At 37.5% G+C, this 27532-nt stretch overlaps 1 protein-coding gene across 1 annotated transcript in view; it reads left to right on the top strand.

Moving 5' to 3' along the window:
• The first annotated feature begins 1193 nt into the window (after nt 1–1193).
• si:dkey-112m2.1 (transmembrane protein 132C) overlaps nt 1194–27532 on the top strand; it is a 176840-nt gene continuing 150501 nt past the window's right edge. Inside the window, exon 1 of the mRNA XM_067423619.1 lies at nt 1194–2109. Within this exon, the coding sequence (XP_067279720.1) occupies nt 2061–2109 (49 nt within the window). The 5' untranslated portion in view covers nt 1194–2060. The remainder of the gene's footprint in view (nt 2110–27532) is intronic.

Below are 27532 nucleotides of genomic sequence, written 5' to 3'. Positions count from 1 at the left end.
GAGTCTTTTTGACACAACCAAACTGCCTCTATGTTTGCCTCATTAAACATTAATGAGCTTTTGCAGAAACAAAACTTTTAGAAACTGTTTGGTCTCAGGTATCCATCCTCTCATGACTCGGGGGGAACAATTCAAAATCTCGGACAGCGAGTTGAGTGACTAATAGAAACTATTATTTTTGTTATATGCACAACCATAACAGATCTGTGTGACATTTATTTTACACAAGACAAATATTTAGCTACGTTTAAAGTCATATTAATAAATAGCTACATTAAGTATTGTAATATGGGTGCATGTGAATCTGAATGGAGTGGACCCATTTATATGTAACGAGCAAGGTAAATTTCTCTAGAGACCAATAAAGAAATTATTATTAATAATAATCAACCCCTGCTTTTCCTTAAGACGATTCACTTACCTTAAATGCTAAATATGACATTCACATTCCAGTCAACACTTTCACAACACACCAGTCCAGTTTTACACACCACATCTTGTGAAAAGAGCGCGCAGCACGCTTTACAACATCAGCATAATGCCACCAATCATGGCATGGAGTTATGGGAAAATCTTAGGGGGCACGAGTTTCACCACTAGAGGGCACTGTCATGCTTGTTGAAGCAATTAATACAGAGTAGGCTACAAGAGTCCGTGGTTCAATCACTTAGAAACGACATTAACATCTGCATATGATTCTCTTATTATAATTGCCATAATACTCACTGGAATGGTATAAAGTAGCCTATACTTATAAAACCCTCTGCGTATAATCCTGCTGTATAACCATTCACAACAGGTCCTGTTTGTTTTTCATGCATTGACACATCGCTAGCAAACTATTAATTAATAACAATTCAAATGAAGTTATTTTAATGTAGACTAGCCTACATAATATTTGAATTTACAATTGTATATGTTTGTGTCACTACTTTTATCAAGTAGGCTATAATGCAATAGCTATTTTATGTAAAGCAGAAATCATGAAAATAAACTACTTTGAAGTTAAATTAAAAATCTTATGCCACCCTCCCAGTATAACATCATTTGCTAGTCAGAGAGAGAGAGAGAGAGAGAGAGAGAGAGAGAGAGAGAGAGAGAGAGAGAGAGAGAGAGAGAGAGAGAGAGAGAGAGAGAGAGTTCCATGACTCACTGTGCTTGTCGCTGCGGAACCCAAAGAGCAGACGAAAGCACAAGGAATATTCACTGTGGACTTCATGGATGAGAGAAAGGAGCATTTTCACAGAACAATTTTTTTTGTATAATATTTCTTTCCTCACATTGTTGAAGTTTATGACTTGTTTTTCGGCATCAAAACTGTGACGGGCGATAGGCTACATGCGCCGACAGCTGGACTACAGTTTTATTTTTTAAGTGTGTAAGCCTAATAACTGTGGAAGCTCGGAGTATAGGCTATATTGCCGTCTTCTTGTTCTTAAATGAGGACTTGTTTATATAAACGTTCCTTGTTGTTTCTTAATCATTGATATTCTCTTTTTAAAAGTCACTTATTCGTTTAAGCGAGGACACCTTGCGCCTGCTGGAAATTGGCTACAGTGGATTTTCTTTGTTTTTTTTGTTTTGTTTTTTTGTTGACATAAGCTATGAAGCGAGCCTCACAAGCGATGGTCAACTTTCATTTGAGATGCTTCACACATGTGTGTGTACTGAGGCTTATTTAGACGGATCACGCATCTAAGACCACCAGACTGCTTTTGAAAACAGACACTTGTGGCACTGCACTACAAATTTAAGACTTTTCAAGGAATGGCAATCATATATTTTTAACGTTTAAGGTGCTTCCCAGACACTCCAGAAGACATTTAAACCCTACGAAACCGATGATGGCTGTCAAGATGACAACATTTAATAACTGCACCGCAGGAGAGACTCGTGTCGAGATGCTTGGAGTGGGACAAATCTAACCGACACTCTGTTTCTTGCATATAACGAGATGAAGGCTGTGTGTATCGTCCTGTAGACCTTAAGGAAGAATTGTCGGTGGGAAAACACTGACCCGTTCCCTTCTCCTTCCCCGACCAACTTCAGAGGAACTGAAGATGCTGCGTCTCAGCCTAGCTGGGCTCATATTGTTCATGCTTTGCAGAGGTGAGTCTGTCAGAGCGCTTCAGCAGTAACAGGTGAAAACCTGCATGCTGGATGCGTGTCTTTTACTTTCCAAGCTAATTTCTGTCAGCACCATATCGTATGTATATGGGAATAAATGCACCAGCTCAGATATTCATTACTTACGGTAGCCTAGTAGCGTAAAAGGTGCTACTTCATGGTGTGTGAATCAATGTGATTACAGATTGCCAGAGGTGCTCTTGACATGTTATTGATAACCGGTTGTAAAGCAATTGAAGGTGGGTTCCAAATGACCCTGGTTAAATGTGCTGAATATACAATCACCATATAGATTTTAAACTAGAAGAGGTATGAAAAACCAACAATACTGTTCTGAAAAAAAGAATATGGTGCATAGAAACGCTTTGGCACCCATTTTTTGTACATAGTTTGTCGTTAAGTATTCATCAGGGATTTGATCATTTGAAAATTCTTGAATCACCTTCACGCCGTTAAATATATATATTTATTGGACGATACAATGTAAATCAGCTTTCTCTTCAGAATAACTTCAAAAGAAAGAAACTCATACAGGTTTGGAATGACACAAGGATGAGTAAATTACCATTTTAATTTTTTGTGTATTAACCCTTTAAATGCATTCTGTCATTGGAACTAGTTTGTTCTAACCAATGATTCTTACTGAAACTTACATATGTTAACCTGTTCATGAGTGTAATAGTTAGATTTGTCATACTCACCATTCACCAGAACTGTAATGAAGTTAGTTGTAAATAAACAAAAATGAATGTATTTGAGATTCCAGAATAGTCATGATAGTGAGTTAGGCATCTGTTTATATACAGCATCATAGCTCCTCGTGAACCTTTATTTAGCTCCATTCATCTTCTAGAATAAATTCAGGTCAAAAAGGCAGGAACATGTCACATATAATCACATATAAAATAGTTTATTGCATTCAGTGAGAGGAAACATGAATTTCCTTAGACATCATCATTGCTTTTCTTAAAATTAAAAGGGTGAATCATTTTTCTCAGAGAATGAATCACTCTAATTCTCTTGAGTGTGTATTTTCCTGTGTCATGTACACTCTGTGCATTGGGTTTGATTTGTCTGGCACGCCAAACTGGCTTAAGATACGCGGCACTGACTATGCTAACGTCATTCAAATGCGCTTTGGGTTAGACGTTCAGGTCACAAAATGAAACAGAGAAGTATATAAAACAACAAGACATTAATGCTGAAAGAACAAGAGTGTTCACATCATTAAGTTAGCAAACACACTTTGAGCTATCATGAGAAACTTTATGAGGATCATAACATGGAGATGAACATGGAATCTTGAGTACATTACAGTGATTGGTCCTTTTTAGATCAATGCATTGTCATTAGATCCATTGCTGTGATTAAACAATGATATAGACAGAGGGAAAAAGCTAAAAAAGACTATAATCTTTATTTATTAGTACATTATCTGTCTATAGGAACCGTACAGAGGTACCTGTTGTGGTGCCAGTGGAAGACAATGAGACGATGAAACAATAGTGAGTCCCCTGTGAGCCCCCTGTGAGCCCATGCTGAAGTGCCAGTATCATTACCAAGCGCACACATACTCACACAAACAACAAGACTATTAAGAGTGATTACAAGAGCTGTCTTTCTCAGTCTCACTGATCTTTGGCTATGGAGAGAGCGAGAGAGGGGCTGTAATCACCTTCCTCATAATTCAGGGTGGCTGCCAGCAACCGTATGCCGCTTCCTGCTTGACATCAATAAAAATAAACGCAAGGACTGTTTTGTTGAACACGGTCCAAATAAATAAGTGTCAATCTGACAACCTGGCTCGAGGATGGCAATTTAGACCTCAGAAATGATTAGATGCATATTATAATTATTGCAGTGAATGTCTATGTTGATATATTTTTTGAGAAAAACCTTGACAGTCTTGACAAGCTCTCATTTTGTTCCTTCGTATATGTGTACGTGTTGCAAGCAAAATAAGATGTTGGTTCTATTCCAAAACCTGGTGAACGTTTTAAGGTGTCATGAATTCGGAATAGCATACTTATTCTATGATAAGGCAGGGCTCAACGCTAAGGGTTGTTTCTATTGGCCCCGGTCAGGCCAGTGGTTAAAATTTTTACACCACAAAACAGTAATAAAGTGTGTTTGACCCACTCAAGTAAGGTTATGACACCAATTTTATACCTCAGCAAAAAGTGCTAGCCTAACTAATATCATTTTTAAGAACCTAATTATTAAGGATAAATAAACAATTAGTAATAAAACAAATCAAATTATACAGTTTTTCAGTTTGGTCTAACAGTAATTTTCAGGTAGGCCTACAAAAACAGATAGTAAAGTAATCAAATGTAAAGTAAGTCTTCACTGTATACATAATTATAGATGAATCCTCATTAAAGTTACAAAAGTTATTCAGTCAATTGTAGTGAGTGATTTTTTTTTTGTCCTTTGTTCTTTGATTAACATTAATGACACGGACAGCAGCAGGTTTATAGGCTGCTGTCACTTTGGAATGCCCAGATCCAATATAGTGTTACACATGCGTTGTACTTCTCAACTGTTTACCTACAATGATTCTTGCCAAGCATTTTGACATCATTTTGTTCAAGTGCAACCAGACATAAAAGAGAACTCAATTCAGTATTGCCGCACAGTATGAGATGCAGGATTCTGAGTACCAAATTGATTTGTCTTGATAAACTTTTTTGACGATGCAGTCCATGACAGACATGCCTGTCAACTGTCTAGAGGGTCGTTCACGCTGGGCCCTGGCCATCGGGCATGGGCAGATCTTATTGTCGAGCACTGTAAGGTCAATAGACACTTCTTCGTCCACCATCTAGGATGGATTTTTTTTTTACAAATAGATAGCAATGAACAGATATGAGGCATCATATGTGTATACACAAGTGTGCATATTTGTAGCCTTCCTTTGTGTAGAAAGCAGTCAAATAAAGCAGTTTCGCAACCACAATCCTGAAATGGATGTATCAGATAAAGGAGATGTGTAGTGTCGGGGGGCCTTCAAGGATATAGTTGGGAAACACTGTCTGTAAGCTCTGTGAAAAAATCCACCCAAAAATGAAGCAAAAGTAAAGTCCAACCAATACGAATTGAAAATGTTTTTGATTATAAATATAAAGGTGCGGTCACATTTTCTGTTGCTCTGAAAAATGTTGTGGGCAAAATTCAATCATGTCAATAGGAGAGAGTTTCATGTAAGGGCAAAAAAGTTCCACACGCAGCTTTCGCTTCATGCATCACTACACTATTGACCATAGACCTTCATTAATGTGCCCACACCTTTTTTTATTCTATTCATTAAAATCTAGTTTGTATACTATTTTTTAATATTTCTTTTACTAATATTTGTGTGTGTCATGTCTTTTTATGCTTGTTAGAGTATTGAGACAATAATGAACACTCTAACTCTATTGAAATCAGTTCTGACTCAAGATATGAAAAAGTGAAATATGAAAAAGTATGTTTCATATGAGGAACGCTATTGTTATGGTACTTATCAGTCTCCATTTTTACTTAGGATGCTGCATTAGAAGGCAGCTATCTAGGTAGTGGGAAGCAAGGCAGTTCACTCAGCTCCAATGGGGGTTGAACTCAACTGTAATGTTTGACAGTGAACCATTTTCCTCTCACGTTGCCGGTTGGTTTTTCCTGTGGCTCTAAACAAGACATTTTTATTCTAATCTCTGGAGATGATACATCAACAACAGACTTCAGAACACAATATAAAGTTTGCATCATATTACATCAGAGCTTAGCCGTGGTCCATACTTCCAATTTGTTCAGTTTGACAAAGGAGAACATTTGTGGCAACCTTGAATACAAGATCTGCCCCCCCCCCCCCCCCCCCCCCCCAAACTCTCATGCAAACGAACAAAATGATGGCTTGCATCTGGCGGTGTATATAAAGCAGCAGAAAAATGCATACATTATCATGAGAGCTGGAGCGGACTCCCGCCAGCTTGCTGTTTCCAGTGGGAGTATCGCACGCGCCTCACCAGAATAGGGCTGAGAGTGCTGGGCTCATGCAAGTGAACACATATCGCTACTACAAGAGAATATCAGAGCCAGACAGACGAGTGCAACTCAGTGGGTGGTCTGGACACATTAGCTAACAGAGCATTAGTCAAACAACTCACCCGCTATCTCGGTCTTCCTCCAAACTCAGCAAGAAGGAGTAAGGGATTAGATCACACCTCTTTCTCCCCCTGACAGCTTCGTTCTCTTTCTCTCCTCGCTTGATTCTCGCTTCTTTTTCCAAGTCTCTCGCATGAGGGTCCTGGCGATCGTCGTGCTGTGGATGGGATGACAAACATCTAAGCAGCCTTAAGGAGGACATAATTACATAAGCTCCTAGCATAGGCATTTGGAAGGGAAAAGGGAATAAATTGTCCCCCCAAATATGCATTTAAAAAATAAATAATAACAATTGAAAAAAAAAATTTTTAGCAGGAGAATAAATTAAGCGCTGCGCTCTTCAGGGTTCCTGTTAGAGAAGTTACGAGTCATGCAAGCAACAATGAACTTTTAATGAGTGCCCATCAGTGCGCAAAGACAGTTTCTGAAATTAATAAACAGAATATGAAATTAATAACAGAGGCACTTAAATATTGTTGAATCACAGCATGTAAAGAACACTGGACTGAACATTAGCAATCATCATTATCTGTATATTAACTAACACTATCATTATCCATTATCACTACACTTAACATGCAGAAGTAGAATTAAAATGTTCAGAAATTATTCAATTTAGATAGATAGATAGATAGATAGATAGATAGATAGATAGATAGATAGATAGATAGATAGATAGATAGATAGATAGATAGATAGATAGATAGATAGATAGATAGATAGATAGATAGATAGATAGATAAGAAGAGCAAAGTGAAAAGTAATAGTGAGAATCAACATATCCAGTAATAGGTCATAGTTTAAAATGTTTTGGTAAATAAGATGCAAAAGCATGCAGTTTTCTTTTGGGAACTAAGCAAAGATATTTTTAAAGGCACTTCTCATCCTCAGTAAGAGGCTTATCAAAAATCTCCCCAATCAGACGATACTTTGAAAAAAAAAAAAAAAAAAAAAAACGGAAGCCGCTTTTAAAGTTCTGCAGCAATTATACGTCTGGCCCCAGATGTAAAAAATATTGAATTTGACGAGTGCAAAGATAATAGTAAAGCCAATATGTTCAAAGAAAAATCTGAAAAATTCACACCATCTAAGTTTTCTCTGGGTTCTAAGCCATTTGCCAATTTTCAGCAACGCTGCCTCTGGGAAATGATTTGTGCCGAAGGCTTCTCCATTTTCAGCTGTAGAATTGAGATTTTTCTCTCTACAATCAAGCAGATATATTTTAGAAGTCATTCACCCCAAAAATGGATCATCTTTTGCAAACTGAATTCAGGAACAAAATGTTTAGACCCTTTTAGAGACATCAGTTGCTGTCAACGGTGATCATTTTGCAGTCCATTTCATATGGTAATAGCAACAGGAGTTTACAAAGCAGATTGGATACTTCCAGCTGAATTCTCTTGTCTCTCAATTTGAACATCCATTCAAATTTTATAAAATGCTAAATGTCAGAGCAATTTGTTTCATTTTTTTTTTCAGCCCATTCCTTTAATTTAAGATCATCTGTCATCTCAGTACTCTTTTCAACATCTGTGAAATATAATAACAAATAATTTTATATCACATCGAATCCTGCTTAAAATTAAAGGTAGGGTTGGCTTAACTTGGCAATTTTTTTTCATAAAACACTTGTGTTTTTCTGGTTTAAACCCTCTTCACATCCATGTGAAGCAATAAATAATATAAGTGGTCTTAATATAAAAAAATGTGCAATCAGTGCATTCAGTCAAGCCCCCATCAGTGTGCTGACAGACGGCCACAGAGTGCTGGAAACAAACAGCAGCCATCTTTTACAGTTCCTGTTGAACCAAAACAACGATTATGCTGCGTTCACATCATGTCGTAACGGTAATTGCAAGACGGCAACCTGTGACGTTCTTCCCATGGAGCCGTTCATGTGCTCAGACCAGGATTTATGCATTTCTATGTCAACAAAATGATTCTGCAGCTGTCAGGTGGTAAAAATAAGAGCTCTGTAAGTTGTTTAGATTCATTATTATTATAATGTTCTGTGCTTTGAGATATGAGGTAATTTAACAGCGTCTCTTATGACGCTTTGCTGTGGGCAACCAGCCAGAGCAGAGTGTTCATGTGTTTTGGATGAGGCATGGCTTTGGAGGAAGAGTAGGATTTACTGCTTTTAAAGCTAGCTCGCTACTGTTAGCCTCTCCGAAATTGCCTACATTACCAAGCAGGGGTACATTTCCCAAAACCATTGTTAGCCAACTACGGAAACAAGTTCTGTTGAATTATGTTGGTAAGGATTGAACTTGCATCACAGTGGGGCTTGTTCATTCAATGTTGAATGAAAAAATAACCTTATACTAGGGGTGTAACAATACTTGTCACGATTCATCTCGATACTAAACTCACAATATGTATCCCGATAGTTTAAGCCAAAATAAAGTTGTTTTTTTATTGTGTACTTTTTATATTATTATTATTATTATTATTATTATTATTATTATTATTATTATTATTATTATTATTATTATTATTATTATTATTATTTGTGTATTATTAACATGAGCCACAAATATTCCCCCATTGCATTATTATACATTATATTCAACATTATAGTCATTGTATGATTCTATGTAATAAGATTATTAATGTAATAATGTCACTGAAACTCTTTAAACTCACATTTTTTCCCCTCATGCATTATTTGTGGTTTCAATACAGGCAGCATTCTCTCCCCATGCTCGCTATGCCCTGCCTTTTCCGCTATTAATACAGTAAGAATGAACCATCCAAATTGCTTTGAATAATCATACTACTAATACTAAATGTGATCTGTTGATTTAAATGATGTTTGCTCCTACACTAAGGAGTTCCGCTTTAAATAATAAATGGTAGCGCATGCACTTCAGATGATCAATGCAATCTGTCACAGTTCTAATCGCAAGATAGCGTGTCAAAATGACCGCCCTCAAACTGTAATTGTTTAGCTCAGGGGTCCCCAGTCTCGGTCCTGGAGGGCCACTGTTCTGCACAGTTTAGCTCCAACCCCAATCAAACACACCTGAAACAGCTAATATAGTTTCAGGTGTGTTTGATTGGGGTTAGAGCTAAACTGTGCAGGACAATGGCCCTCCAAGACCGAGTTTAAGGACCTCTGGTTTAGCTCATCCAAGAATATGTATTCTGCATTTACTCACTCTCATGTTGTTCTTGCAGGTCACAAAATCATTTGAACGACCGTGTTTACTACAGTATGTGCGTCGTGTCAAATATATTCATCATATAAAGCCGTCTCTTTAGAAGACTTGAAGATTTGGATTAGACCACTCGCTTAGTAATTTTTACGTTGCCTTTATGACATTTTTTGCATCTTTTAAGTTTGAGAGGAATGTACTTTAAAAATGGAGGAACAGAAATCCCTCAGGTTTCATAGAAATATCTTCATTTGTGTTTGGAAGTTAAATGAAAAACCACATGATGGTGAGTAGCTACAGAATTTACATTTGTGGCAGCCTACATTTGTTCATTTGTGTTTGGGTGAATTATACCTTATAAATAGGCCTACTACAGCAAGTTGGATAAAACAACTACTATATATTGCAAATCATATTGTTTCCATGAACTATATCTATAACTAGATATCGTCACATTTTTATATCGTGATATATCGTTTAACACCCCTACCTTATACAATTCACTGTTGAGTACCTAGTGCATAAGCGGTATAGTATATAGTGCCCCATTTGGGACACAACTAACATGTGTTAGAGAGGATAATGGTGTAAAGATAATTTGTATTCAAGAAACATTTGTATTCAAGAAACTCTGCATTTTGTTGTTGTTGAAAATGGAGCTCAAGTGCAGAATTTATTCCAAAATTTGACTTGGTTAATTACAGTCCAGCAATTATCTTTACACCATTATCCTCTCTCTCCCACTGTTACTGTAGTAAAGTTAACACTTGTGCCAGCAGGGGGGCTGCACTCGTTGGGAAAACTTGCTGACCTCTGCTACATTTACATTTTTCTTTGCCAAAGCATTGTCTGCATTCCTCGATAAGATCATACTAGCTCCCCCTCCTCTCGTCTACCATCCAACTCTGACCCTCCTTTTTGCCCTTCATCTCCCTCTCAGATTTAATTAACAGCACTAAGCAGAGTTCACTTGGGTTCAGGCAGCCTAAATCTAAATGGAAGCAAATTGCTTCTTTTCTTCTGCGCTTCCTCCACCGTCTACTCCTATATTACAGTCCACAGATAAAGCAACACCCTCCTTGCTCATCTCACCAACTAGGCAATTACCTTTCCCAGCTGCTCCCCTCTGGTTCCTCCTGGTTAGTGTACCATGGTTCCTTTTTCAAAGTCAATCCGTACTCTGAAATAGCCACCAGATCTGAGTGTTACTCCAATACAACTGAAATACGACAAGGAATTTGTTTCAATGTTGGGGAATCTACTTCAAAACTTTAGCTTGTCTAGCTGCTCTGTTAAACTACAGTCATGCTATACAAAAAAAAGTAGCTAAATTTATTTAAGGGGTAAAATCGTTGAAAATGTACAGCTATCAGATGATATAATATGCAATTTAAACAGAGCATCTTAAAAATTTAATTTGACAATGTTTATCTATAGGGGTACAACCCCTGAAAGGTTCATAGTAGAATGCACCTATGCACCTTTTAGGTGTAAAACATTTAAAAAGATGTGTTTTTAAGGGCACTGCCCCAGTGACAAGCTAAGATATTTTTCTGAGAGCGTATGTATGTGTGCATATAAAAAAAGGGTATTTTAATGGAGCACCATCTCTGTGTTCAAACCACCTCATTAAACCCTATACACTATCACTGGAGATCCCTCAGAACCATCACTAAGCATCGGGCTGCTGCCACCACTGGTCTGCTTTAAAGTGTACAGATAAATCAGATTTTAAAAGGCCCACATGGGGAACCGGAGACCAGGCCAAAGCCTGCAGATTAAAATTGAGCTGTAAAATCACTTTGTTTCGCTGTGGGCTGCCATGGGTTTTGGCTCCATGCAGTACATTTGCTGTAGGTAATTGGGCTCTCTCCGCCACTGTATGTAATCTCCATAAACACAGTGCTTTTGCCCCTCAGGAGGAAGGCGGGTCTTTTTGTTGTTGCTGAAGGAGACAAGGTGCTGTGTCTCTATGCAGGCTAACTGATGTGGAGGACAGCCTGCTTTGCTTGATTGCCTCTTGTCTTTGATTGTGTGGTATGAAGTGGCTTTTTGGCTTAATTGCTATACAGTTAGCTTGTTTTTTTCCTGCGTTGGAGTCAAATGCTTTAGACCTGAAAGGAAAAGAGAGACTACTACAACATTCTTGCACAACAGTTCCTTTCACTCATTTGCTATGACTCCTTATTGAGTATCACAATTGAAAGAATGATGAGATACATTTTAAGGGTCTCAAAAGAGCTCTGCTAGTTAGAAAGAAAAGTCAAACTTGTTTCAGCTTTGATAAGAAGAGCATTTAGAAGAGAAGAAAAGGCCAAACTGAATTTGAGCTTCTATCCATTTTACTACCTTTGCAAGTGAGGAAAACACTATCATTTCCATTGGACATAAACCGTTTTTGTTACAGGAGGTTGTAACGGATTGAATTATACTGCATGTCTAAGAATCATTACCCTCCCTTCTAATTCTATTGTTGTAGATATCTTATCAACTTCTACACGCTAATCTGATTAATCTGCCTCAAGTTAAATTTGTCAAATGAAATTTGCATCTAGTGCAGATTGACCATCCATGTTATGAGCCTCTTAATATACAAGATGAATGTGATGGCAACATCTAATAAGCTTATAAATTATGGTTTTGGCATGTTAATCAAAGAGTTGCGGTTATCCTTTAATGATTGGTATTCTCCACTGGCATTTGTTTCTGTAATTTCAAGGTGGAAAAGTAGATTAGATATTTGACTACCAGCTAGAATTTTATGGCAGTATATAAAGCAAACCTCAGGTGCTGTTTAGTAATCTTTTCCCTTATTAAAAATGTTTTACACACAACAAAATTAATAATATTTCTGACAAATATGTTTAAAATGATAAACACTCACAAGATCTCCAGGCAAATCAGTGGTTTAGATGCAGTTTCTTCTTGTCATGTTTCTTGGGATCGATGATGCAATCCTGCATGGCCTCTTGCAATTATACTAATATATTTATGTTATTTATTACAATCTAAAACATGTTTAATTAAACAATATACCAGCAAAAAATCTACATATTAAAGGCACACCAGGTTAACCATATAGAGGGCACAATATAAGCACAACGTTCATTGCATTTAAGAAATGTTTATTTCACATCAATCATTAATCTTGGATGAATTTCCCATCTTTCCCATTTTAGTGTTGCTAGAAAAGAAGAAGAGAGAGAAAAAAAAAAATATATATATATATATATAATACAATTTGACAGGGAAATGGTATTAAATCATAATATTAACAATTTTTGGATCCCAGAATGTTCTTTTTGGTTTGTTTTTGGTAAGCAGTTTTCTTAATGAAAATGATTGTTACTTTAACTTCCCCCTAAATTAATTTTGATGTTGCTCTAACATTCCCAGAAAGTTTCCCTAACTTCTTTACTCCGATATCATGACACTGCTCTATGGCAGTAATCATCCAGCACACCCGTGACCCAGTATAGTATAAGTGGTATGGAAGATGGCAATAATCAGTATTACGCAAACCATAAAAAATATTTTTTTAAATTAAGTAATTATTAAATAAAGAGATCAATAAACAAATGTTACTCAGTCAGTCAGTAAAATGAAATTAGATTTAATCTATAAATCTTGCTAAGTTAAGTAAATGCAGATAGAAACAAACCCACAAATTTAGGATTTTTGTGCTTTTAACTTTGCTTAAGGCTTAATATTTTAGACAGTGCGATGTTGCCATATTGTGTACAGACCTCACAATTTTTGGGTGAACTATCCATTTAATGAGCATGACTGATATGGATTTAAAATGCTGCAGACCTTATACATTTTCTTATAAAGAAAATATTATGTTTCCCATACATAGATTTTTTTGTGTGGTGTCCCACCATAATATTAACATTGACCGCTACAAATAGATCAAAGCTACCCCATTCATTAACTAGACTGTGGCGACCCGAAAATATATAAACTTCTCATAATAACATAAAAGGTCTTTAATGTCAATAAGGCTTTGTGTCCTCATCTGTGTGCGCTACGCTAAGAGAAGTGTGCAGGTCGCTCACACGATCATAACGTGATTAGCTCCGTGGGATCACAGTGAATGAATCTGTTCATGTACTGAGGGTACACCATAGCGGGGACACTTGCATTATTTTCACATTTGTGAAGTTGACGATTACAACATTTCATTACATTTTTAATGAGACGTGTTTGTAGACTCGTTTTCTGACAAAATGAGAGCATTTTCCGTCAAAATAAAATCTCACGGGTTTATCTCTTGCATGTATAGAGTATAGAGGACACTAAATCATATACATGCCCCCAAACCCCCTTGAGGTCCACCCACCACAGTTTCACAAAATCAATATATCAACAAATCAATAATCTCAATTAGGGCTGGATTATCCAATGGGCCTAAGCAAGGGGAAGATTTTTTTAGTTTTTTTACACTGTCAGTAACGGAGTGTCTATTTGCACTAAGTCTTGTTGGCAAAGGAAGAAAGGAAAAAAGGAAAAAAGATGTGCACCACAAGATGTCTGCAGTGGCATAAGACTCAGGGAGTGTTGCGCCTGAAAGTAGCTTTTGACTCGTTCAACCTGAGTTCCAATCCGCCTTTTGCCGAACTCGCTGTTTTCCCATCGGGTCGGGGGGCTACAAGACATAGTGCCCAGGGGCCTCTGAATTCTTAATCCGGGCCTGATCTCAATAGTTGATTGTTTGATACACTTCAGATGAATTGACAGCTGTGGAGAGGAGCTAAACATTGAGCAAACCATGCAGCGTCCTCTAGATGATGAATGGCGATAGCTGGCATGCTGTTGACATTTAGAATTGGTGCAGACATTGAAGGTGCGTCTGTTTTGTTTTGTGAAGAGTCATCTACACTGACTCTGTTAGCAGGGAAAAGGCCACCGAAGGCACAGAAATGGATCTGACAACCTGAGAGTGGATGTGGATGAGGAGGGAAGAAAAACTGAAAGGTAGTCCCAGAGGGAGCAGGGCCCATTGCAGTGGCCCCCTCAGCGAGAGAAGGATTGGAAGGATGCAGCTCAGCAAACTGTGACTCAGAGTGGGAGGAAATGCACCATGTGTGATTGCTGTCAGAATCAGGCATTGGGTTGCAGACGCATGGAGCATAACTCTAAACACAACTCAATATTACAGAGTCCAATAGTGTGGGACTGATGTTAATATGGCCTTAGCAAATGATTGAGCATTATTATCATTGATTACAGTTTTCACACTCTTGGGCTGGTGAGTATCGAGGCCCGCCAGTAAGTTGTTAATGTGCCGAGCAACGGCTGTCAACACAAGAGAAAGAACAGCTGTGAGATGCCATTAGAGGTTTTTTGACATGGTGACGGAGAACATCTAGTTTCCTTATTGTTGCGCAGCTTGTGTGTGTTATTCGTGCCATCGATTTTCCCACAGAGGATTTTGTGTCAGGCTTACAATTGTCCTCTTCAGGAAAGATATAGAGTATTTTGCATACTGTGAACAACCCTGTCAACATAGTATATGATAGTTAAGGGTTAGATTAGTTTTTTGTTGTTTTACTACAATGATGACGGTTGACAACAGATATTTGAAAAATAAGCTTGTCCTTATTTGTCGACCCTGAGATCAATTGGTACGAGGGCTTTTGCTAATATCTAAATTAGAAAAAAATAAGCAAGCGAACAAACCAAAAACAAACAGCAGAAACAATTAAACACAATTGTAGCCAAACAAAACACAGGCATTTTTTCATCTTGCTGTAATTATATTTCAATCATGCAAATGAGTCAGTTTTGGTAGTTAGGGGGTTGTTCGTGTGTGTAATTGAAAACGGGAATATTGTCTCGCATCAAAATCTCAGCAAATGCATTTTCTGGCTCCTAATCAGAGCAACCACCATGAGCAGCTTGGGCTCAATCGCAACTCAATCTTTGCTGAATTGAATCGTTTTATCTTAATTAACTGTGTAGAATCCATCCAGGTCTCAAGCGTGCCAATTTCAGCCCCCTGCATACAGCAAATTCTAATCCCCCCCCCCCCACCTCCCCACCTCTTTAATAAACATGTCTCAGGTTCTCTAGGATATCGACTCAAGGCAGTGATCGACTGATGGACAGCGGCACGGTCCAGTGTATAAGCTCTATCTAAAATACATTATCTTCTCCTGTCAGCTGAAGGGATGGAAACCACAGGGCTGTTTTCCTTTACTGCATCGTGTACCTTTCATGGAGGCTGTACACCGAAATTCCTTTCAGGCAGAACACATCGCAATGCTTTTCACTCGAGATACGGGCCTATCCAACCTGCACAGGTGAACACCGGTTTGTTTTTCAAGAATATTTATTTTTCAAGTTTGTGGATTGAATTACCACTGCAGATGTAGACATTACAGAAGTTTGAAAGAATTGAATAGATAGAATAATAGATAGTTCTCGTCCCATGTTATATAAGTCTTTGTGAAAAATGACAACATATATTTTGGATTTTTGTTAGCAACTTTCATGTCCTTCTTTTTCATTCCCTTTCAGTAGCAACTAAAATTGGAAACCTCTAAAATGATCTAAGCAAGTTCGATTTTGTGTGTTTCTAAATTCAAAATGTGCCAGAATACAATTCATAAACCAGTGCAAGTACATGTTGCATTCTCAGCATTGTCTTTGTCATTGTCAGTTTAACTACTGTCATGGCAGACAATAATCTAAAGAGAATCTTGCTGAGCAAGTTTTGCTAAAGTTTACAGAAACTTGAATAATACCTAGAAATGCACCAAAACACGCAAACCAATTCCAGCCCAATATTTTTTGTTGCAGAAATGTTAGTGCTTTGCTAATAATAGCAAATTTGATGTATAGGCAAATACATCTGTTGAAGTAGATCATTTGTTGGCCATGTGCTCATGTGTTTGTGTACTGGTTTCTTACTTGTCTTACCAGCAGGACAAAAAGCTACTCAATCAGGCACGAGGAGCAAAATATGATGTAACAATAATGTATTTTTATTAGGTAATATATTTCCCTGCACCTAGCTTTACTCTCAAGTGCCTAGGATTATTTTCTTAATAATGAAGACAAATATTATAATTGTGTTTCTATAATGTCTCTGGTTGCATATGCATGCTACCCTTGTAATTACTATTTAATCACTGTTAGATTTGTACTGTTCGAATAGAACTGGTGGGAGCATTTGTAAAGTTGCTTTATTTGTGCTATGCATTAGTTAGTTTATTATGTAGGTTTATGGAGATACGTGAGTGTAAGATCAGCCAGTATCTGCCAGAATGCTCTGACAATGCCATACAAAACAGCAAAACTAACAGGATTTAGTTTATTTATTGATTGATTTTAGTTTTTTGTATATTCATGGATTATGCTGGTTTTATTAATGAAGTTGTCATTTTTATTTGTAACACTTTACTAATGGGAACACATATTCACTATTAAACACAACTTTTGCCTAATTTACTGCTTGGTATTTTTTTAGCATTTAAGTTAAGGTATTGGGTAAGATTAAGGGATGTAAAATAAGGTAATGCAAGGCATTAATATGTGCTTTAGAAGTACCAATAAAAAGCCAATATCCCAGTAATATGCATGCTAATAAGCAAAAAGTTAAAGGGTCATGAACTGGCTTTTTAGAAAACAATTTATACTGTTGTCTGAGGTCAACTTAAGACATTCATATAAAATAAAAATTGATTTCTCAATTCATGACCCCTTTAATAGTGAGAACTGAACCCTAAAATAAAGTGTTACCTCTTTATTTATATAGCACTTTATGCAATACAGATTATTATCATTAAAGGGGTGATACATTGATAAATCAACTTTCCCTTGAGATATATAAAATATATTTATGTTTTATTTATTATTTATAAAGTTATATATAACTTTTGATATATAAAAGGTCATGGTAATATAAAAATATCCTGTAATTTTCAGAGCTGAAAACTTCATTGTCAAAGAAAAGCTTTTATAGACACCAGGCCCAGAAAATGATCGTGTGCGCATCTTTACGTCATTGCGCAACGAAACGCCTCTACAGTTTGTCTAATTTAGTAGCCCCGCCCACTGACTCATGGAGGTGATCGACTCGCGCTAGCCAACAACAATAAATATGCTGAAGATAGCAAGATATTGCGCTTTTCCTAGTTGTAAAAGAACACAGTCGCTGCATAAGCTTCCTTCGGATCCTAATATTAGGAATGTATGATTTAACTTTATTTTTTCTTTAAGTTCCAACTCACGTGGGGAAGACATGGTGCTCACTTTATTTCACTGTGGAATCGTTTGTAAACAAATCTCAGGTCGATGCTGGATTTTTAGACATTTGAGATTGAAACACAATGCTGTTTCTTCTATATCTGATCTGACATGAATTGTGCAACACACTTATGTGAGTAAAACTTGTTTTTTTATGCATATTTAATAGTATTGCATTGTTATGGATTGTTTTGATTATGTCTAAGTTTCTAACAGAACAAACCTTTAGCATGCTGGACTTGTGTCAGGGCTTACAAAGCCCAACGTCCTGGGGCTATGTGTTTTCCAGGGCTATGTGTTTATCCCTGATTTAGAGGTACAAAAATGTACCCTTAAGAGTACCACCCCAGTGACGGCCACTTGTACCTTAAAAGGTACAATTGTACTCTTTTTTTTTTTTTTTTTTTTTACTCTGTGTGTGTGCGTGTGCGTGCGTGTGTTTCACTCTTATATCGACCGATTGGAATAAAAGTCCAATCAATTGCGGGTGGATTAAAATAAATCATTGTATTTGTGGTCGAGAGAATCATTCCGGTTGCCACTTTTAAATCAATCCCTCCATCATGTGAATTGACAGGGGAGCTGAAGCTCATTTAAATATGAAAATCGTATCCAATCCTTGCCGTTGCGTTTTCTTCCAAGTCTCCAGTGTGGCACGCCCATCAAAACCCAGTGTTTAGGAGAGTGCCTCAAAACCAGTGTAGAAAATAGCCTATTACTAAAATAGCAAAGTAACTCATTTTGGAGCCAAAAATAGAACTAATTGTAACTAATTAGAACTTTTCTACGAGGTGTCCAGAACAACATACTAAAGTCCTAAGAAATCCTAGTTGAGGAAATATGTTCAATTCTCATCAATCCGAGATGTGTGCCAGTAAGGCCAGACAACAATGGACCCCAATGGGGCTATTTTTTTCCTTTACTCCTATCAAAATGAAACTTTACACAATTAAAGTACACATGAAAAGTACATTTTTTCATTTTACAAGTTTCTTTGAAAATTAATTTTACTATGCAAATGAGTTATACACTAATCGAATATGCCCAAAACACACCCAAATAGGCTTATTTTTTCTTTTACTCCTACCACAATAAAACTTTACACAATGAAAGTCTACATGAAAAGTAAAACATTTTGAATATGAATTTGAAAATGCAAATTAGCAATATACTAATCGAATATGCCCAAAATACACTCTAAAGGGCTTATTTTTTCCTTTACTCCTATCACAGTCAAACCTCACACAGTGAAAGTATACATGCATGAAAAGTAACATTTTTGTTTTCCAAGTTTCTTGGGAAAATCTATTTTAAATATGCAAATGAGCTCAACACTATGCCTAATTGACTTATGGCCAAGAAGCCATAAAGGTAAAAGTAGAAAAAACAGGGCCCAAATATCTAAAACATTCATGTGCATTTAGTAAGTTAACCTATGCACAAACACGATAAATTTGAAGTCACTTGCCATAAAAGACTTAAACTGACCTTATTGATTGCCCAATCTTGCCTCCAGTTTCTTTCTAAATTCTTTTTTTTTAAATTTGCAAACAAGCCTTACCTAATTACCATCTCCCACAGATAACATCAGAAGAAGTCAGAATAGCCATCTTAGTCATTAGTCATGTGGTGAGATAACATTTTGGGCTGGTAGATTTACAAAAGATTGGGATTGTTGGTAAAATTATGAGATTACAGGCAGAAGTCATTCTTACCAACTAAATGATTCACTCACACAGAAGAGATGAAAAACCAGATAGACACACTTTCCAGACATCCCAGTGCTTTAAAATAATTTTGCCAGACACCAAAACTGCTTCTCTTTTTGTAGTTAGCAAGTATTTCAGACCAGGCAGGCCACACATCAGACTTCAAATTCTATTGGCCCTAATTTCATTGCTAGACAACACTTTGATACCTTTTTCAGCGAGAAATGGAGAAGTGTAAAATATGTAATGAGTCATTCAGAGATGAAAACACTTCGGTTGTTCTACGAGCAAAAGGCCGCAATGGTGTGAACCGTGCCAGTGCTCAATGTGGAAGTAGCTTAGTGACAATTCCTGGAGACGGAGTACACATCGAATGCCGCCGCAGCTATTGTAAAGCAGAAAATATTGTACGTGATAATGTAATACCATCTTTGCAACAACCACAAATCAAACATAATCTCCACTCAGAACAGAACTTTAATGGACAACCAACTGAAATAGATAAGAAAAATAAGAAGAGAGAGAAAATTGATATCTACCCAGTAAGAACAGGAGACTTCCAGCAAATGGTTGTACAGGTTTGCCACTTAAGGAACGATGAATTGTCTGATACAGTTTTGGGGAGAATATCATCTGCCCATGACCTTCATGAAGCCGATGCAATGTACCACAACATATGCAACACTAATTTTTGAAATATGAAGAATATTCAGAGTCAATTTTCTGTGAACCCTGGCAACAAACCCAAAAGATTCAAAGTCGGAAGACCTGAAGATTATGAGAGAACAACAGTATTCCTAAAAGTGGCAAACTTTTTAGAAGAATACGATGATGAACAAATTACTATTCAAGACCTTATGGTAAAGATGACAGAGTACTTGCAAGACACAGGTTGTGAACCATATTCTCCAAAGTGGATGAAAATTAAAATAAAGGAACACTTTGGAGATAGAGTAACAATGACTGGCCTGGAAAATCAATGTGTGGTCACTTTGCGAGACTCAATTCACAACCCAATTCAATTCATCTGGAATTTTACAAGCAACAAAAATCTAAGAATCCAAAAGATGAGAAGCTTTTTAAATTTATCGTGTTTATGCATAGGCTAACTTACTAAATGGACATGAATGTTTTAGATATTTGGGCCCTGTTTTTTCTACTTGAACCTTTAGGGCTTCTTGGCCATAAGTCAATTAGGCAGAGTGTTGAGCTCATTTGCATATTTAAAATAGATTTTCCCGAGAAACTTGGAAAACAAAAATGTTACTTTTCATGCATGTATACTTTCACTGTGTGAGGTTTGATTGTGATAGGAGTAAAGGAAAAAATAAGCCCATTAGGGAGTATTTTGGGCATATTCGATTAGTATATTGCTCATTTGCATATTCAAATTCATTTTTAAAGAAACTTCTAATACAAAATGTTTTACTTTTCATGTAGACTTTTATTGTGTGAGGTTTGATTGTGATAGGAGTAAAGGAAAAAATAAGCCCATTAGGGAGTATTTTGGGCATATTCGATTAGTATATTGCTCATTTGCATATTCAAATTCATTTTTAAAGAAACTTGTAAAACAAAATTTTTTACTTTTCATGTGTACTTTCTTTGTGTAAAGTTTCATTTTGATAAGAGTAAAGGAAAAAAATAGCCCCATTGGGGTCCATTGTTGTCTGGCCTTACTGGCACACATCTCGGATTGATGATAATTTAACATATTTCCTCAACTAGGATTTCTTAGGACTTTTAGTATGTTGTTCTGGACACCTCATAGAAAAGATCTAAGCTGAAAAAATTTTTTTTTTTACAATTAGTCTGTCGTAAAACGCTACTTTGCCTGGACTATTATTAGTTAGGGTGTTTTGAATGTAAAAACCACACGAATGTCATTAGTTGACCTTAGACCACAGTATAACATTTAAAAAAAAAAGCATGACACCTTAATTCATTTCCTTTTTTCTTAAATTGTTTAAGATAAGGTTAACAATGAATCATAATTGCACAGTGGTTTTACACGCGTTTTATACAGTATATGGATGCGCATATACATATACACAGTCAGGGACTGAGACCCAAAGTGTTTGTAAACCTCCCACACAAGCTTTAAGAGTTCCGTCTTTGAGCTGAAAAGCCTTCATCAGACATCCACTCCACAATGTCTTCTTGGCTGAACCTGTGAGCTTGGCAGCATCTGAGTTAGGTGTGCGCCTGTGAGCGTGTGACGATACTTTTGAGGATCTCTGACACAGAAATCATTTAGCCCAATCACTCCTCACTGCTGCAGGCCAGAATCTCCAGTACAGCAGCATGCTCCTTTCATTTTTAATGTTCTCAGATCAGCCAACGAGCAAACGAGGAAAAAGAACTTCAGAACATCTTATGAATCAAAAGCTGCTGGCTCTAGAGGCTTGTGCATCTCTCAATGCTGGCAAAGTAACTTCAGTTATTGAAGCTCTGTTGGGCCGGCTGGATCCATTCCTGCACTTCAATCACCCCTAAATGAAAGACGATGTACGCAATTAGCCAAGCAGACGGTAGTTGCAAATGGTTGACTTTGGCTTCTGGCTCACTACTCTGGCATCCTGTAAATAATGACTGGAGGTGATTAGGGAAATGTGTCAGTGGCTGTTGATTTAACTGGAGTAGTTCCTGCAAGTGTGTGTATATGTGTGTGAAGGGTTGAGCTGTTCTGTTCTACACATCCATGTTTTACATATCCAGGATAACATTATGAAACTGGAACACTGGAAAACATGGATGTGTAGATTATTTGTACCAGAGGAGGAGTATGTTCCTCTTTCATAGTTTAAAATGCTTAGTGGAGTTCTCATTTGTGTTTCTTTTAAGTATACTTGGTATCAAAAGTTTCTCCGAAAATTCCATGGCAAGATTCAACAATAATGATAACCGGCTGACCCACGGCTAGAGTGAGAATTTCGGGCCAGGTATTTAGTTGCCCATTTGGGTCAATGCTACGTTGAATTCAAAATTTTGATGCAAATTCTGCTGATTTGTCACATAGATAATGTTATCTACCTGGCTAACAGGTTTTGCAGATAGCATAAAAGTGTCTTGTGATAGTCTTAAAAGCATCTTTAAGAATACTCTATGTTGAAAACTTCGAATCATTAATTTTTTTGCAACGTATGCCCACATTTTTAGGCAAAAGTGTGATTATGAATTTTAAAACTATACATTCAAGCTGTCATCCTGTTGCAATTTCTTTGTAAAAAGAAAATATAGTGATCAAAATGCTTGCAAATACACCTTAACATTTAGTGAGAATATGAATATTTTTAGCAATTCTGAAAATATAAAGCAAGATTCAGTTTCACTTTAGAATAATGGTCACATAGTTAAGTACACTAGTTAACATGAACTAATAATGAACTCCACTTATAAAGCATTTATTTATCTTTGTTAATTTTTATTTCAACATTTACTAATGCATTATTAAAATCATGCTAACATTAGTTAATGCACTGTGAACTAACATGTACAAACCATGAACAGCTGGATTTTTCTTAACTAACGTTAAAAAAGATGAACAAATACAGTAACAAATTGAACTTCTCGTGGTTCGTTCATGTTAGTTAAAACATGTACTAATGTTAACTAATGACCATTATTCTAAAGTGTTACCCAAGATTCTTTTGTGGTTTGGCCAGTGAAAATGTTGGTAGTGCAAATAAAAAATTTTGCATTTATATTGAGATCTCTAAACGTTTGAGTTTAGAGTTTGCTATCTTTGCAAATTGGATCACAGTCTGATACATTGTGAGTATCTCTTTCAAAAGTCTACAGGCCATTTGAAATATCTAAGAGGCAGAAGTTTCTATTTTATCTCATTGCTAAGATAAAAACGACGGTACATATTTAGCACATCGTAGCGAGACTAGATGCAAGTATTTTCATAAGAAGCCACTAAAGGAAGTACAGTGGATATGAGCTGTTTCTGGTTGATGAGTGTTAGATATGTGGCAGGCAGAAGTGGATAAGCAGTGGTATTTACTGTCTTGCTGTGTATATTTAAGAAGCAAGCATGTGACATGCGGCTTGAGACTTGAGCAAGGCACCTAAACCCCAATCACTCTCTGGGCGCCACAGCAGAAATGGCTTCCCACTGTTTTGGGTGTGTGTGTCCACAGCTTGCAATATATGTGTTCACTACTCCTATGTGTGTGCACTAACTTAGATGAGTATGGGTACTATACTTGGCCTTCACATTCACTTTCTTTGTTTCTTGCACTGGGATTGTTTAAAATCGTTTGAATGAATTGGCAAGACAAAACACATGCAAATGATAAACATTAATTGTACAATGGTTAAACTTTGCAATTAATCCGCGAATCACACGCGTGCCAATCCATTTGGCCTGGTCCGTACGGAAAACATATCAACTACAACGTTACATCCAGTTATTGAGGGAGAACACCCCCAACATGTCCTTAGCATTAGAACTGGGGTCAGTCAGAACTGTCATCCTTGTGCCGGGGAGGCTGATGCAGAGGCTCCCAATACGCTGTTATACAGGCCCCTGCTGCTCACACTAGTAGGAGAGGGTTCGCACACAGATTTGCATGCTGCGCACACTGTGTTTGAAACGGCAAACCCCAGCCACAGCAACACAACACAGTCTCCTTCAAACCTATTACATCTCTCTTGGAGCTACTGGGGGGCGGAAAAGAGCAGAGATGGCAAAGTCAGTTGTTGGAGGAGGGAAAGATAGGACGCAGCAGTTGGCCAGGTTGAATTGATGGAGCTTCTTGTGGAATGGTGGTCACCAAGCAGAGAACAAAGGAGAAAGGGAAACTAGAAGTCCGCTGTTTGTATGAAAGTTAGAAGAGTCTCGCTGAGTTTGGGGTGCAACCGCCATCAAAGTACCAGAAACTTTTGCCGAATAGATGTGCATCGACAAGCCAAAATGAGCTGAATGTTGATGTTTGTTAACCTACCCTTTTAAAAATCAAATCAAATGGTGTCTCTGGAGTTCAGGATGCTATAAAAACTATTATCTAGAATATAAAGTATTTGACAGTTTCGAATGGATTTGTTGCAGCAAAACCTCTTTTTGTCAAATCGATGTAAGCATGAACACAAAGAGGTTTTTGCAAGGTGTTATTTAGTACCGCTCATTAAACTGGAGTAGAGAGATTAATTACGTGTTGTGTTTGGGTTGAGATGATAAGGGGCTTAGGTATTGATCCAATTCTTCAGACCTTTAAAGGATGAGTTGAGCCCAACTCCCACGTGTTGGAGCCAGGGGAATAATGCAAACTGTCCACTGAAAGCCACTGAAAAAAGGAAGACAACAAAATCAAATTGGCTCGATACTTTACTGTTGTTACCGTTTAGTCATTTACCACTGCTGTCATTCAATATGCACTTTTATCCAAAGCAACCTACATTAGCTTATATTGTAGCCAACTTGGTGTTAAAGTGTCATGAATTAGCCTGGTTGTTCACACCCTCTTCTTCTTTTTCTTTCCGCTGTTCCCTTCAGGGGTCGCCACAGCGAATCATCTGCCTCCATCTATTCCTATCCTCTGTATCCTCTTCTCTCAGACCGACTACCTTCATGTCCTCCTTCACTACATCCATAAACCTCCTCTTTGGTCTTCCTCTTGACCTCCTGCCTGGCAGCTCTAACCCCAGCATCTTTTTACCGATATATCCACTCTCCCTCCTCTGAACATGTCCAAACCATCTCAACCTGACCTCTCTAACTTTGTCTCCAAAACATCTTACATGTGCTGACCCTCAGATGTACTCATTCCTGATCCTATCCATCCTTGTCACTCCCAAAGAGAACCTCAACATCTTCAGCTCTGCTACCTCTAGCTCTTCCTCCTGTCTTTTCCTCAGTGCAACTGTCTCCAAACCATACAACATTGCTGGTCTCACTACTGTCCTGTACATCTCTTCTTTCATTCTTGCTGGTACACTTTTATCACACAACAGACCTGACACTTTTCCAGAGCTGAAAAAGGCTCTAGAAATGGGTGTGCAAAGCTGTGGAAAAGTGGGATAGCAGAGGGTAGTAGTGGGAATTTCTGATCATTTTACTGACTCGGATCTTTGAATCTCGTTCAGCAAAATGAGCAAATCTTTTTTCTAAGTCTTTTTGTTCATTTCAACAGGATCAATTTAAAATGTTACATATTAAATTTTCCAACACATTCAGTGCTGTTGGAATAAACTATAAGTTAATGGCCAAACTTTGAGAAAGAAATTAATTAATTGCTTAAATAAAATTTTATGAAAATAAAAATTTTAATTGCTTCAGGCTATGTACGCAGTCTGTCAATTCGCCTCAGCCGCTTATCCAAAACGTTCTTTCTTTTGTCACTTCACATTAAATCATGTCTGTTCCCTGGAAAGATTAGTTCACCTCTTGTGTCTTCTGGTTCAAGACGTTAGTTCCGTCTGTTCCGGGCCGTGACGGCTTCTCATATGCAATGCATGCAGTCCGGAAACAAGAACTGATTAATTCATCTTTTGAGTCTTTGTGTTCGAGTCGTTCGTTCAAGTCCGGGGCTGAATGCAAAAACAGAAATGATTAGTTCATCTTTCGAGTCTTTGGGTTTGAGTCGTTCGTTAAAGTCCGGGGCTGAATGCAGTAACAGAAATGATTAGTTCATCTTTCGAGTCTTTTTCAGTCGTTCGTTCAAGTCCAGGGCTGAATGCAGAAATAGAAATGATTAGTTCATCTTTCGAGTCTTTGGGTTTGAGTCGTTCGTTCAAGTCCGGGGCTGAATGCAGAAACAGAAATGATTAGTTCATCTTTCGAGTCTTTGGGTACGAGTCTTGTTTTTTTGTCATGTGTCTGCTTGCTGGTTTAGTCTCTCACAACATACACATTACAGTCATATTATTAAATTGTAATATATTTATTATTATAAAAAAAGATATCTGCAATAAACATTTATGTTATGCCTATCCATTCTGACCAACCCAATGTGCCCAGTCTTCATAGGAAAATCAATTATTATACTAGCGAAAAAACTGAAAAATAAAAATAATACAAAAAACTATACACTCCTGTCTGTAAGGAAGGTTGTGAATTAACTCATTTCTGTAGCCAACGCAGTTCAAAAGAACGAGACTCTAACCCGAATATTATGTGGGCACCATTAAGCTGTTGCATTTTGGATCATCCGTAGTGGCTTAACCCTAGTTTGTGCTCTGGGGTCTATATGACCCCAAAGCACTTTTCTTTAGTTAAAAAAAATGGTTCCCTTTATCTCAGTGGAATAAAACTTTGTGACTTTTCCTAAGTTATCTATCTGTACATGCACAAAAAAACTGGGCTTGATTCGGTTGTTCTAAAGGCATGTAAAAAAATCTGTCACACTCAGGAGCTTTGGGGTCAATATGACCCCACATTGAAATGAATGGGAAAATCGAAAAAAATGTGTTTTTTATTTTTCATTTGTCAAAAAAAATATATAAATCCAGAATAAATCTGAAAATTTCCATACCACAATGAAGCCCTGGTACTAGAGCACAAATGTAAAGTGGAACGAACATGATCACTTGCACACACACATGCTCACGCACACAAACACACATAAACAAACACACAGGAGTGACTCCAATTGAAAGCATTTTTTTTAGAAATTGACAAATAAAATCAATAATTCCAGAAAAAAATCTGAAAATTTCTACACAGAAATGAAGGCCTGGTACTAGAGCAAAAATGCAATGTAGAAAAGACATGCTCACTCAAACACACACACACACACACACACACACACATACATACATACTAACAGGAATGACTGCCATAGCCAAATAAAATCAGCCACAAATGCAGAACAAAGATAAAAGGGGTGAGAACTAATGCGCACACACACACACACACACACACACACACACACACACACACACACACACACACACACACACACACACACACACACACACACACACACACACACACACACACACACACACGCGCACGCCCGCGCACGTGCACGCATACACGCACATGCGTACTGAGGCACCACCCACATGCGCACTGGCGCATTACGCACGTGCGCCTATGCGCACGCGCACATGGGCACGCGCGCACACACACACAGAGAGAGAGAGAGAGAGAGAGAGAGAGAGAGAGAGAGAGAGAGAGAGAGAGAGCATCTATGG

Source organism: Pseudorasbora parva, chromosome 18 (assembly GCF_024679245.1).
Source record: "Pseudorasbora parva isolate DD20220531a chromosome 18, ASM2467924v1, whole genome shotgun sequence".
Taxonomy (NCBI): Eukaryota; Metazoa; Chordata; class Actinopteri; order Cypriniformes; family Gobionidae; genus Pseudorasbora; species Pseudorasbora parva.
Note: the sequence above shows the minus strand (reverse complement) of the source record. Positions and strands in the feature narration are given on the sequence as shown.